The 14,485-nt window shown below is 43.4% G+C and overlaps 1 protein-coding gene across 2 annotated transcripts in view; it reads left to right on the top strand.

The window, feature by feature from the left end:
- The window catches only part of LOC119176178 (uncharacterized), a 181,353-nt gene that overhangs the window by 29,031 nt on the left and 137,837 nt on the right, over positions 1 to 14,485 (top strand). For both annotated transcript variants that reach the window (XM_037427333.2, XM_075877242.1), the window contains exon 6: positions 9,689 to 9,810. In XM_037427333.2, the coding sequence (XP_037283230.2) occupies positions 9,689 to 9,810 (122 nt within the window). The remainder of the gene's footprint in view (positions 1 to 9,688; positions 9,811 to 14,485) is intronic.

The raw sequence follows: 14,485 nt of genomic DNA, 5'->3' as shown, positions 1-14,485 counted from the left end.
GTACGAAGATGTGACGAGTCCATTATCAAAAGCATGCGCGAAGCTGACGACACCGAGGACCAAGAAAAGACGCACGTGGAGGAACCCAACCCGCGGGTTGTTTTGGATGCGCTGGACACCCTTCGCTCCTTCTACGATGCACATGGCGACGACGTAGCAATGGACCAATTTTTCCAGTGCGAAGAGAGAGCTTTGAAGTTGTTGCATGGCAAGGGTCGGCAAAGTAAGTTGACTGTCTTCTGGCAACAAATTTTCGTTCTGCTGGCCGTATCACTGTTTTTATGTGTCATACTCGCGGCAACAAAATTCCCGCAAAAACAAAATTTTTCGGTTTTCCTGGTGATTTTGTTATTGCGAATTTTGACTGTATTGTGCTAGAAGCTGCTTGCTGGCATATGCTAACAGGATGCACAGTACCATCACTGCCCCTGTGCTTTTATCAAAGGCGTCGGATCTGAATGTCTTGGAAAAATCTAGTGCCTTCAATATTGGACTTGTGGCGAGAGCATAGCGGAACCCTTCAAATGCTGCATTTTTCTAATATGTTCATTCGACTTTGTTCCTTTCTTGCTTTCTGGTGGCCCGTACCAATGGCTCGGTTGTCTCCGCGTACATTTGAATACAGTAATTGTAGTGGCCGGCTAGCCCAAGAGATGGCCTTATCTCCTTCTTTGTCTCTGGCCGCCTGGCAGAGAGTAGTTTGTGCACCGTTGTCTGCAGGGGACGAATATGTCCTTCACCAACATAGTGCCCCAAAAAAACGACACCGTGGAGACCAATCTCGCATTTTCGTGCGTTCACAGTAAGACCAGCTTGCTTGATTCTTTCTAAATGTTGTCCGAAGGTTGCTACATGCTCGTCTCACGTATCGGTAGTGTCTGTATAGTGCTGTGCCTCATTTAAATCGCAGATTAGTATTCTTATCAGACGTGTAAATACAGTTGATGCCCTTTTTATGCTACGGCATAAATTTAAACAGGTAAAGTACAGACTGCGTAGCAAAAATCGTTTTTGCCTTGGATTCCCTGAATGAGAATATCTGCTAGTATCCTTTTGACATATCCAACTTGGAAAATAATTTCGTGTTTCCAACTTCGGCTAAAACATCAGTCTGCGAAATGGGCTCAGCGTCGGATTCAAGTATGCTGTTGATCTTGTGAAAATCAATGCAGACCCTGAATGAGTTGTCTGGCTTTTTAACAACCGTATGGTGGGGTTGACCTTTCAATTATTCCCAACCTAAGTATCTCTTCCACCCCTTTTTCAATTACATCTTTAAGTGCGAATGGAAGAGGATACTAGTGCACTTGAATGGTGGTCACAGAAGTCAACTTCAGATGACACTTAACAAGGCTTGTGTTACCGGGAATGTCAGAAAAAACATCTCTATATACTTCAATGAGGGCTTTGATATCCTATTGCTGGGATGATCAAAGGGACTCAGCGAGCTTAAGTTCGTTCACAGCATTAGACGGCTGGACATTGAAGCAGTCATCTTCAGCTCACAGTCATCTTCCACTGCGATGAAAGCACACCTTAGGTCACTTTCCCTCTACCAGGTGCGTTCGTAATACTTCAACATGTTTTTATGAAACAGTTTGACCTTACTGCCTAGGTCTAGTAAAAAATCCACTTCATTCTTTTTTCAAAGAACAAGAAAAGGCCCTTTTCATTCAAGAAGCAGCTTGTTCTGTGTCGTTGCCAAAAAGGAAGTGTTTTGTTTTCCACTGCATGGTATTCCTTAGCAGTGGCTAGTTCCTCATGAGCCAACCGGACAGTCTCTTCAAGTCCGCCTCTCAGGTCAATGACGTACTGGTATGTTGTTTTCATGGCGTCCTGTTTGTCTTCACTAGTCCTTGCAAAGCATCTTTTTCAGAGTGCCGTTGAAACGTTCCACCATTCTATTGTACATTGGGTGGTAAGGAGTTGTCGTAATCATCTTGGCTCAAAGAAGCTTGGTGACTTTCTGCATGAGGTCTGATGTGTAGTACGAGCCCTTGTCTGTTAGGAGTTCCTTTGGGATCCCAACTCAAGAAAATATTTCAAGACTCTCTGCGACTGTGAGTGCATCAACTTTTGTTATCACCAGAGCATCCAGGTACCTTGTCACAAAGTCAACTACCACCAAAATATATTGGTTTCTTTTAGTGCTTAAGAAGCCCCATTATGTTGACGCAAACTCGTTCGGACGAGGTGTGGATTATGGGAATTTGGCTTAACTTTGCTTTTCCGACTTTTCCTTTCAGTGCTACCCTTTGCCAAATATCACAGGATTGTGCGAAGCGCTTCACATCTGCTTGCATTCCTGGCAAGAAGAAAGCTACTCGCAGGCGGTCTGTAGAACGCTTCACTCTTTGATTTTCAGTTGTGGGACTATTATGGGCAGCATGGAGGACATTATCTCGCACAGGTTTAGGAAGAACAATTTAGTTCAACCTTTTGCCGGTAAAAAGCTCACATCGTCTTTATAGGATTCCTCACTTTACTAGGAATGTCTCTTGACAGCTGCTTCTAGTCAATCGAGTCTTTTGAACTCATTCGAAGCACACACGAAGAGAAGGATCGACTTGTTGAGCAACTTGCAAGTTTTCTTCAGTGACAGACAACTTTTAAGCCAGCGTTAACACATGGGAGTTAGCCTGCTTTTTGTTTAACGTGGCAAAAGAAGAGAACAGGGTTCTCTTCTTCTGATGCACTTCGAGGGAAAGTTAGCTCTTATTCACTCTTGCAGCTTCATTCATGGTCGGGATTGGTAGTATCTCGGGCGCCTACAATATTTCTGATAATCACTTCGTACACCGGTCGCTTCAAGCAGTTTACTAGTAAGTTTCGGTTTCCTATGTATTATGGTTGTGATATATATATATATATATATATATATATATATATATATATATCAACGCCACTGAAAGTGCAAGTGTTGTGCCATCTGCCTAGATAACGGTACCGACTTTTCCTGTAAGTGCCGAGTCGGGTATCAAACTTTGCTGGACAATAGCTGTGTATCTTCAGGTATCACGGAGCACCATCACTTTTTGTCCACAAATGTATCCAGGTGACGTTGGCATGGAATTCCTGTTTACTGAACCCGGACTCTTCTGGCCTTCTTAGTTGAATACTTCTAGCAATAATGATTCAGCGGCAACCTGTGCACTCTGCTCAATTGAGTCTTCCTGCGCCGTGTGTTCTGCGGCGTTTGGCGTACTGCCTGACTTGTTTGATACCACACATAATACTTTATCTCTGAAGTCACTCTTCTTAAAGTTAGCAGTAAGAGGTCCCGCTTTTTGGCACATGATACAAATCAGTGTCTTGCCTTTGGAGTGACACAGCGACGCATCATGCCCAACCCCATCGCAAAAAAAAGCATCTTGTTTGTGGGGATCTCTAAAGATTCCTTCCTTGTCTGCTTTCAACTTGCGTGATTGGACCTCCAGGCATTTTTCTGAATCCAACGAGTCTGCGTGTCATAGCTGTCCAAACACCTTCACGGCCTTGCCCACCAGAAGCATACCTAACGCCGTGGCCCACTTGTCCCTAGGCCAATTCTGCCCTAGTGCCACTACTTCAAAATGCCTAAAGTAAGCATCGAGATCATCTTGTTTTTCATTGAACGCTGGCATAAAATTCCAGGGATGTACTTGCAGTGGCATGGAACGATAGTGAATGTCAGCTGGTTGCACGCATCCACCCGAACCCTCTTCGGCTTCTGCCAGACGGGGGCAAAGCATCAAAACTTTCTCCTCGAGTGCTGCCTTCTCGTGAGCTGAATCTGCTTCTTTATTTCGTGCGGGCTCCTCGCACTCGGCCTTTTTGCGAGCCAAATCTGCTTCTTTTTGTGCGTGCTCCTCACATTCGGCCTGCTCGAGCCTTGCATCACGGTCAGCAACATGTTCCTCTCAAGCACATGCCTTTCCCTCCTCCACCCATTTTTGAAGTACCGCTCCGGTTAAGCCTAGCCTTTCACTGACATTCACTAGACCTTTTAAATCCACATTTCTTGAATCAGTTAAACACTCTGATCAGCCTCCTCTTGCTACAGATGCCGTTGTATTGAGAAAGGTTTGTTTGGTTTCGTTTTTCTGATGTAATAGCTGGGAGCATGGACATTTCCACCAAACAGAAACAAAGAGGTGTGGGAATCGTTTGAAAATGGAGGGTATACGCGGTGTGCAGCACTGCAGTATTCGGAAAAGGTGATCGCTGTGGTCTTCTGTACGAATTACCAAGCTTGTTTGGGTAGGTGTCGGGGAAAAAAAAAGTCGGAGCCTGTTTACTGGCCCTTTATGAAGACTCCTTGCACTACATGGCATTCATATTGCATTTTTTTTTCCAAAGCAGTTTCAACAAATGTTGTGGTTCTGTGGTAGTTGTGGTTCTACTACCACAGAACCAACAAATGTTGTGGTTCTACTTGCCCCGCATATGGCCTGGGTTCGATAGTCACTCGGACCCGGAAATTTTATTATTTATTTTGTTTGCATCTTTCTCGATTTTATGGTGATTCTCTTTCTCGATTTTATGGTGAACAGGATGATGATTTATTGCTCGCAGTGAACAATAGTGACACTGGAATTCATGCGAAACAAGCTGTAAATGCTGTCACGTTAATAAGTTGTCATCTGCCTGAAAATAAAAAAAATTGCGAAAGGTATACTATGGCATGTTTCTCTAATGAAAAGGGAAAAAAATATATATATATGGGTCATTGCATGCCAAGTGTCCCTGCTGTAGTATCAGATTACGCAGATATTGATGATAAAATTTGTGCCTTTTTGCTGTAACATATTGAGCATTGCGACAAAGAATTTTAGCACAAAAATATTGAGTCCCATGGAACCTTTTTTATTTTCATTCACTTTTATTAAACTGTGCTTAAAAGAAAAAATTATTTCAAATTTATCTTTGTTGAATCTCCAAAACTGTGCTTGCACTGCTAAAGAGGTTCTGTTCAGATGTCCTGTTCCACCCCTTGGAATGTATATTAAAAAAAACAAAAAACAAGGAGAATATTCAGAATGCCCAATTTGTTTATTGATTTATTTTTTTGGAATTATCTTCAGGGCCAAAGGCATTATTAGGTGTTAATACTTTAGGTATGTTTAGCACATTATTTTTAATACAATTTCTAGTAGTACCTAGGTACGTATATACATATTTTTGTGTATACTAATTGTGTGTGTTTTCTTGTAGCACAATGTGTTAACGATATCAGAAACTATTCTCTGGTGTATTGGTTTGTGACAGCAAAATAGACTTGCAATGTAATGGTAATGCAGTAGTTGTACCATCACATCAAAGTGGTAAAGCTTTTTAACTTTCTTTAGCCACTGACATACACTTCACATCTGGTTTCTGCCTGTACTGAGTGTCAGCTGCTAGAGTGATTGTGCACGGTGCAGAAAAGTGTATGTACGAAGAATCGCCAGATGCATTCTGAGGGCCAGCTTAAAAAATTTTTCGTCTAAAATAAACTTTAATGACACTTTCTTCATTACTTAGCTACAAAGTGTTCTCTCAAGTGCTGCCTACAAAATATTTTTACTTGGATTGCACCAGTACAAAAATAAAGTGGCAAATGCATTTTCTATGTTCCTCGATTGAATTTATGGGAATTTGGAGGATGTTTTTTGTCCTAAACATTTTGTATCAAAGTACGCATTTGTGGAAGTCAAACAAATACTACATAGATTGACCAGAAAAGCTTGAGTTTCTTTATTGAAATATTTTCAACCTTGAAGACTATTCTTGTTTTTATAAGTATTTAGCTGGTAGAGGTATATAGTGGTTCCAAAATTCTTATGGTAGGGCATCTAAACGAATATTTGGAGCAGTGCAAGTGCATTGTTGGAAGTTTAATATACAAATGATAAATATACAATGAATTTTAATATTACAGAGTTAAACCCGTTCCGTACGCAGTTTTCTTAAGTCGAGAACAGAACTAAAATGCAGATTTATAATATGTCTATTTGATTCTCAAACAACTTAAACAACTGTTTAAAGGCATTTGATTCAAAAAGATACAAGCAGAATAATTTTTTTGAAAATATGTAGGGGATTAGCTTCACTGCACTGCACCACAGAATGTGCCCTAACCTCTCTAGCAATCAATGCCGAAAATGTCTCTTTGAAATTCAAAAAGTGTTGCACAGGGACCAGGGTTACAAAAAGTGAAAGAAAGTCTTTGATGCATAGGTGGAGGCTTGCTTACATCGATCGGTGTTCGCTGCGGATATGTTGGAACACGTCCATTGCCTGAATCTGATAATTAAGAAATATATACTGCTCTGTGTAGCCGCTGCTACACTTGAAGGAAAACTAAAAGTATTAATTCCACAAAATCATGGCGCACACACTTTTTTTTTTCTGAAAAGACCTGCAGCCCGCACATACTCTGCTTCCGCCCAGAGGAGGGTGCCATTTTCTAAATCTGGTTGCCAGACTTTTGTCCTTTCTTGACAAAAATGTATGCTTTAAGGATGTTTTAAATTTTTTTACTGCATATTCTGTTCGAGCCAATGGAACTCTGCAAATTGAATCAGGCTAGCTTAATTGCAGTGTCTTCAAGTGCTTCAGCATAGACGAGCCAAGCCCATGTTCATCAGGAGCGTTACAAACCATGCAAACGAGCTCAGCTTGTCTTCGATAGAAAAAGGGCTATTAAAAGCGAGGAAAATTTCAGAGGATGCCTTGAGACTGAATAACTTTTTCATGCTCAAATTTTTTGTCGCGATGCTCTATGTGTTACAGCAAAAAGGCATAAGGTTTATCAGTAAAATTTGTGTTGTTTGAGCACCACAGCTGGTTACTTATCATAAAATTCGTAGCTATTGCTTCTTAATGCAAATTTCCACCTAAGCCATTTTAGCATGGCAGCGTCAAAATTGCCATGTCACAGAAAAATGTGGTGGTGTCAGTGATGTTCGTAGTGACTGAAAAATAGTAATTGTCCAAGAGTAAAAAGTCCCAATAGGTGCAAAGGATAAAATTTGGAGTTTAATGCACAAATAAAGCCAGGCATGCTGCAAGGCAGCCAAGTGTTCTACGTCAGAGATATGCCAGTGCTTGAAACATCTCTGGAAAAGAACACTGTATGGACGTCGCATTGTTTGAGGAGTTGTGGTAACAGACAATATGTGACAGAAGTGTAGAATATTATGAATCATCACACCCTGTGAATCGCGTAATGCATACCTGCCAACTTATCTGAATTGTCTGGGCGACTCCCTAATTTTGACCTAATTTTTGTGTGTACGAATGCTATCTCATATTTCCAAAAAGTGGCCGCCACAGCGGAGGCTTTTTTTTTATCATACGCATACGTTAGTCTTTCCTGCTGCGACAGTTGCGGCGCTGCTGGAGAGCACTCGCCACTACACTTTTGTAGTTCCTTGTGATGTTGTGACTGGGGGAATTCGTCGGCACCTGGAGCCATCCAAGGGTCAGGGCGAAGACGAGCCGAGGAGCCGCGGCTGGAAACTGAAACATTTATTTAGAGTATTTACATGAATAGGCAGTGTGATACATGACAAAAAGGAAAAGCACACTTGAGTGTCTCTGTGCTCGCATTTTATAACCTCCGTCTTCCCGAGATTCTCTGTGAGGGAAGACAATAGAGTCCAGGACCCTCTAATGGGATCGTCGTCTTTCACTGATCTCGCAAATTGTCGTCTTTTTCTGCTCTCGCGAATCGTCGTTTTTCAATGCGCTCTCGAAGAGGCAAACTCGCAAACCCCTCCCAGGAAAGTGGTAACGGTTCGCTCAGTTTGTCGTACAGGGAGGGGGCAGTACACACAATACCCCAGGTGATCAGCACGGCACATCTGGCGCGTGCGTTGACCTGGAACCCCCAAGTGCAGAGTCGACCCAACCGGTTGGCCAGGTTTAAGGGTGGCTCATCAAGGAGGCATTGCTGCTGGGCAGTCCGCAGTGTGCTCGAAAGGCCCTTGGAATGCGAGAAACGTCACTGAAGATGTTCCGGCACTCGGTTCATTGTATGGTGCATTACAACTACTCCATAAATGTAGAGGGGGCCAGTCAATCTAGGCAGCCCAGACAGCGAAACAGCCCTTTCCAGGTTATCTGTCGGCCATGTGGGCTTAAAGGGCTTAAGGCGAGCCGATGGACCTGAAGAATTTGCTGTGCTGTCACTTTCTAAACCCTCCGGAAGCGCGGCAAGTCAAAATCGTTCCACACGTCCAAGCGGTACCAAGACAAGGGGGCTTATCTCAACATTAACCATACCGCTAAGTATATTCTATGCACTATAGCACCACGCATCTGTGCAAACGTTGGCAGACGCAATACGCGCTCGCCACTGTTTTTTAAGAAAGTGAGGGAAAAGGTACCAAAATTTTTGCGTCTGTCTGTCTTCTAGGCGTACTCCACGTGCCCAGGTGTAAGTTGTGTTCGTTATGTTGGTTTTTTTGGGGGGGGGGGGGGAGGGCATATTTTCTCGCGTTCAGTTGGAATGGCGATGGCGGCGTCAAAAGTAAAAAAAGTACTTGCAAGTGTTTTTGGACTGTTACACAGCTGAGTTTCCGTGATTTGTGACTTTGTGGAAAGGTGGCAAGTATGGATTCTGTACCACGTGTGCCTGTGAAGCGTTTTGCTCGGTGGCAAGGCTGTCTTAAAGGTGCACATCGCTTCAAAGAAGCACCGGAACTACAGATTTCTGTGGAAGGGCAGAGAAGCGTCGGAAGTTTTTTTTTCTAAAGGAGGTGTGAAAAAACTGAAATGCGCACAGGATGTATTCACGGATTTCTTGTGGAACACAACTTGCTGCTAAGGGCTAATTAAGGATCATGTAGGACCGTTGCCTCAGAAATGTTACCGAAAGGCGAGGACGCGAAGTGGTGCGGGTGTAGGCGAACGAAAACAAACTGCCGTCGTCGAGGAAATGCCTGCAGATGCCAAAAACACTATGGTGGAGGCTCTGATTTGCCGTGTTTTCGCAATAACAGTGGATGGAAGCAACAACAGCGTGTCAAAATTGTCTCAGTAATTTCTAATATTAAAAAAAAAAAGCTGCCAGCAGCAGTCTCCCAAATTTTCATGCTGCTAGGTAGGTAGTATGATAATGAGTGGGTGGTTGAAAGCTGCCAATCCAAGATAAAGGGCTGAGCAGGAATTAATCATCAGTCACAGCATCAACAAGGTATTCAGCGGTATTATACCTTACAGACATGTACTGGGTAATTTGCAACATTAATTGCACTAGGTACCCTGCGAGAGTTCACAATGGCCAATGTCACATGTGCAGGCATTCTTTTTCTCTCAGCACGGTTGTGGTATCCACTGAGAAGTGAATCATGGCTAGTGAATAAGCAGGTCATGTGAACGGTGCCTCTTAACGCTTTTGCATTGCACTCTTAAAGGCAAAACGTTGAAGTTTCTTTGTTGGATCAGCTATGGCACTGTGGGAACTAAACCAACTTTTGGGATGCTGTCAAATGCCAAATTGTAATTTTTATGTAGCACATTATAACCTTAAGGTTTGGTCTTAAGAAGAATCTTAGAAAAGAGAACTGTTAGAAAAACTTAGTTTGCTTCTTAAATTTTTGTGGATGTCATGTATAAATGAGTTACTGTTGGGGTGTTAGACAATTATCTTGGGTGAACCAGGAATCTACATATAACACTGGTCTTTTTCTCTCTCTCTCTTTTTTTTTCATTTTTTTTCAAGATGACTGTTATAAAGACGTGGGAGCTGCAGCTGAAGCATTGGTTGCAAATATTGATGACACTACAATTTCAGCTGCAAACGAATTGATTTCCCAACGGCGGCAGTTGTGGCCATTGGAAGAGGTTTGTGGCGATTATTATTTTTTACTTATATTTCGTGTTTACATCTCATATTGAGTGTTTAAAGAATCCAAAGAAATGGCTTAACTGTGCAACCAGTTTTGTCAAAATGATAGCAGGGGATGGGGGCAGGGAGTTTAAGCCCACCCACCCCCTCACAAATATTTCTTTTTTGTTTGGATAAGGTATGTACATGCAAGCATAGAAACACTTGCACAAACATATATATATAAAATGTGATTGAACCACCCCTAAATGATTTCCAGCTGAACAACCGTGCAGCACGCTGAAGAAGTTTAAATGGGCCTTGCAACGCTTTTTCAACATTGTCAAAAAAAAGCTGTGATTCGGTATTCTAGCTGGGTATTGTAGCTCCTTGAAAACCTTAAAAACTCTTGAATTAAAAAAATGCATTTTCTAAACCCTTGAAAGTTCTGATATTTTTTCCCATCCTTGAAGATCCTTGAATTTCCTGAGCACTCCCAATCGACGCTGCGGCCTCCTTTATGTGGTAGTTTAGCATACTTGCCCAAGTCTCCCACATTTCGACCAGTTCTAACGTTTGTACAGTTGTCAGAAAAATTTCCCTGAAATTGAAATTTCTGTGCAGGATCTGGCTGCATTGACGAAAATGCAGCCAAATCTAATCCAGGTTTTTGGAGAACCAATCGTATTTTATTGTAAACTAATTCAGGAAGCATTCATCTAAACGTCCGAAATTCAGATTTCCAAGCTCTTTTCCTCATTGAGGCGGGTCGTATGAACTTCAGTGCCGAAACCGTGGAACATAAGCCGAGAGCAGCGTGCTCGAAGTTTTGGAAGGATGCATGGTGCCAGTGCAAGCACTGTCAGAACCGCGGTTATGGTTTGGCAGTATCGCTGTGGACGAAACCACGGTCACACTTGACACGATCATGTGTGGCGATGACGTAACTGACAGAACCTCCAAGTGCATGAGTGTTCATTGCTCGACCAGCTAAAGCGACATTGCTTTCAACAAACCCTGCAGACAAGATCGCAACAGATGCGATAGTAGATAGCAAAGAACGACATGGTTTTAAAGGCACATGCACAGCCAGTGCACGGGAATCAAAAACGGAACTATGTTTTTCTGCAACGGCCGCATACGGAATCACAGTTGCGGCGACGTGATTACTAGCCGAAGGCATACAGCTAACGTAGCGATCGAGGTGATAAAGATGCAAAAAGTGCTAAAAGCGTTTTGGCATTCCTGTCCTAAGAATCTAGTAACCTTGTTCTTGTTAATCTGGGTACTTTGGCTATACTTTGGCATAATGTTTTCAGTTAACCTTGAGCTATTCACTTTTCCGACAGCCGGCTGCACCATCCCGTTTGTTCACGTGTGTCCCAAGAAAACATACGCGAGTTCTTTTGACAAAAATAGATTTTGCTAGTTGTTTTGATGAGAAATTTTGAGAGACACAAGTTTGTTTGCCCCCTTTGAGACTCGCACCTTTTACTCCAGTTGGGAGACCCTCCCCTTGGGTGTTCAGCCACCCCACGCCTGTATGAGTCCGCAAAACTGCGATGTTTATTGACCACCTCCTCACCCTGTTTTTTTTTTCTTTTTTGCAATGTTTTTTTGGTGCAAAAAAGGGGGGGGGCAAATAAATCAGCGCGACACCACCCCCAGTGGTGGGAAACCTGCGCCCAGCTGCACCAATCGGAAATTACTGCGCTGTACTGCTCGAAAAGGGTTTTGTCTTTCGAATTTGCGCCATCGCTGCGCCGCAAGGTGATTTTGGAACCGAAAGTAATGTTCATCATAGCACACGTCATGAGCAGATATTATGTGATGGTCATCATCTGTCATCTTGTACACGTGCACTGCTGCATTTGCGAACAGTTGAGCTGCTGCAAAAGCATGGAATCAGCTGGTCAATTATTCCGATTTCCGTGTGATGGTCGCGGTGCATTTTTATAACCATAGGCAAAGAACGAAGGCGATCTGGCGACTACCGAAAGGCGCGGCACCAGCATGACTTCGCCAACAAGAAGCCCATGTGTGTGACGACGTAGCACCGCTTTAAGCCTACTGCACACTTTTGATAGCCGACGACTACCTGAGAGTTCTGAGGCGCCAATCGTTGCCACCTCAATAATTGTGTCGTACCGTGTTCAGCGTGTACCGCTTTGCAGAAACGAAAAAAGCTCGTAGTTGCAGAGTTGTGCGTTGTAGATTGTGTGCACCAAGACATCAAGCTTAGCACACGCTTTCTGAGGTGACAGCCCAAACGTGCCCCGTCCACTGCCAGGACTGGTAGAGCACTGCTTGCAGAAAGCTCGCATCATCACGTGAACCCTACAGGCTTCTCGCCGCATCTGTGCATGGTCTGAGTGGAGTGGGCGCAAGCGGCTCGGCACGGTGGGTACGCCGAGTAGGCGAAACGTTGCAGGCAGCTAGCCGGTAGATGAGCGGCTCTCTGCAACTGCATGGCATCTAAAAACGGTTTTGCTAATAGCAGATCGGGGTACACATTTGTTGCCGACAGCTGATTATGTTCGTTTAGTCGCTATGCCCGTTGCTGCGTTGGCTAAGTATCCCGAACCTCACAGTAGTTTCGAAATGCTCTTTAGTGTCACCACCGCGTGCCATCTGAAGGTCGTGTGAGAGTGCTAATAAATTTTGAACATTGGCAAAAAGAAAGAGAAGGCTTCGTGGTGAGCATATTAAGCAACAGTTCCTGTGGCACTATCTTTATTACTCTTATAGCGGTGATGGCGTGCATCATAGGCGCGTGCAACGACGGGGGGCGGGGGGGGGCAAAGCCGGTTTCTCAGCCACATGCATTGACATGATAGAGAGGGGGGCGCAGTCATCCTCAGGCATTGACATGATATGGAGGGGGGCACTGTGACAAACCTTTGCCCCCCCCCCCCCTCTTCCTAGCACACGCCTATGTAGTTGGTGGTTATAATGCATAATACGTTTAGTGCGCAGTTAGCTGCCTTTCTTGCTGGTTCTTGGCATGTATGTACTACATATTAACGAGGTTTTACTGTAACGAGCTTTGAATGTGTTGGTGTGTTCATAGTGCACATGGGTGTGTGTGTGCGCTGCCGTGAACTTCATGCTACAGCTGGCTTGGTGCAGTATCCTTCACTATCTTATGTCACTGCTTCTGCACAAAATCCTACTTGTGTTAATTTTTAGTGCTTATTTTGTAGGCTTGCTGCTTCTGTATAAATGGTTACGTAAACGGAGTCAAAGAAAGTGTAAACTCAATGGCTCTTTTTCTTTATCAGACATAATATCAATGAGAGCTAACAAACGACAATGCCAGGGAAAGCACAGGGGTTATTAGAAGTAATTGTAATTCATATGTGGAGAAAGAAATGTGGATGAAGAGATAACTTGCCACTGGCACGATTTCAGCCTGCGACCTTCAAATAATATGTCCGATGCTCTGCCACTGAGCTTCATTTTACTAAATTAAAGCTAAATTTTCTTCCTTTGTGTGTGTAATGGAAAGCACTGCATGCTCCAAACACAGAGGTAGCTGCTCCAAAAGCAGGTTTTGCCTGCTTCAATGGCTGCTTCAAAATGCTGAAAGATATTCCCACCACAGCACCCCCTTGCTGTTGCGGAGATCTCAATCCTTGAACTCGGCAGGTATGAATCGGCATGGACCTGATAAGTTCCCCATTTCCGAAACAGTATTTTGGCGTGAGTTGATATGGTTTAGTTTTTCAAAACTGCATGCGTTGAATCGTAAAACACAACTGTGTGAAACTTGAAACAAAGAGAAATTCATAATGCTCTTCGGTTATGCCCCCTTCCCTATTGTGCGAGTGGTGAAGCTAGTGGAGCTAACGTGAGCTAAAGTGCAGACTAGACATGTTAGGTGTAATTGAAATATGCATGTACTTACAACATTCCGTTTATAAGTGCAATAAAGATGACTTAGTTTCAAAAACTTCTCTTGTATTCAGAAACGGTCCTTCAGAAACGTGTCTGTGTATTTGTGCTACCTTGGCACCGCCCCAAAACAGCGTGTTCGAAATGCGTTTGTGCTGAATTCAAGTCGGTGGAAAGTCAATTTCAACTCAAGTAGCGTTTCTGAATATGGGGGTCACAGTAAAAAATTTCAACCTTGTGCGCCGCTTTTAGTCCTTGAAAAATCTTTGACAGGCCCTGGAAAGTCTTTGAATATTCTTGTATTTTTGCTTTGGAAACCTGTACGAACCCTTCTAGGCTCTTAAGAGCATGCAGGTCAAACATAGCGCAGCATGCATTCTGGAATTCGCAATAAATTGTTGAAGTCAGCTAGAAATCTCTCCCTCTTCTTTTACAGTGAAATCTGTTATGAGATCACAACTTGGGTCACGCGCAGCGCCGTAGTTGTCCGCCGTCGCTAGTGTCCATATCACATTGCGCAAAATTAGATAAAAGAAACCTAATACCAATGGCACAGTGGGGCTTAAACCCGGGTCCGCTGGGTGCCAGCCCAGTATTCTACAACTGAGCTACACCGGTGCTTGGGAACTGTTGGCAAACTTGACTTAGCAGGCTCGATGTCGGGAAAGAAATCGCGTTGATATGACTTAAAGAGCGTTTTAAAACAGCAAAAGAACAACCAGTCGTCGCACAATGCGAGTTGCATAACGAGTGGATCGTCCACTGCAAACAACCCATTACAAAAGCTTATTCTTGTTC

Source organism: Rhipicephalus microplus, chromosome X (assembly GCF_043290135.1).
Source record: "Rhipicephalus microplus isolate Deutch F79 chromosome X, USDA_Rmic, whole genome shotgun sequence".
Lineage (NCBI taxonomy): Eukaryota > Metazoa > Arthropoda > Arachnida > Ixodida > Ixodidae > Rhipicephalus > Rhipicephalus microplus.
The sequence above is the reverse complement of the archived record's forward strand: the minus strand, read 5'-3'. Positions and strand labels throughout refer to the sequence as shown.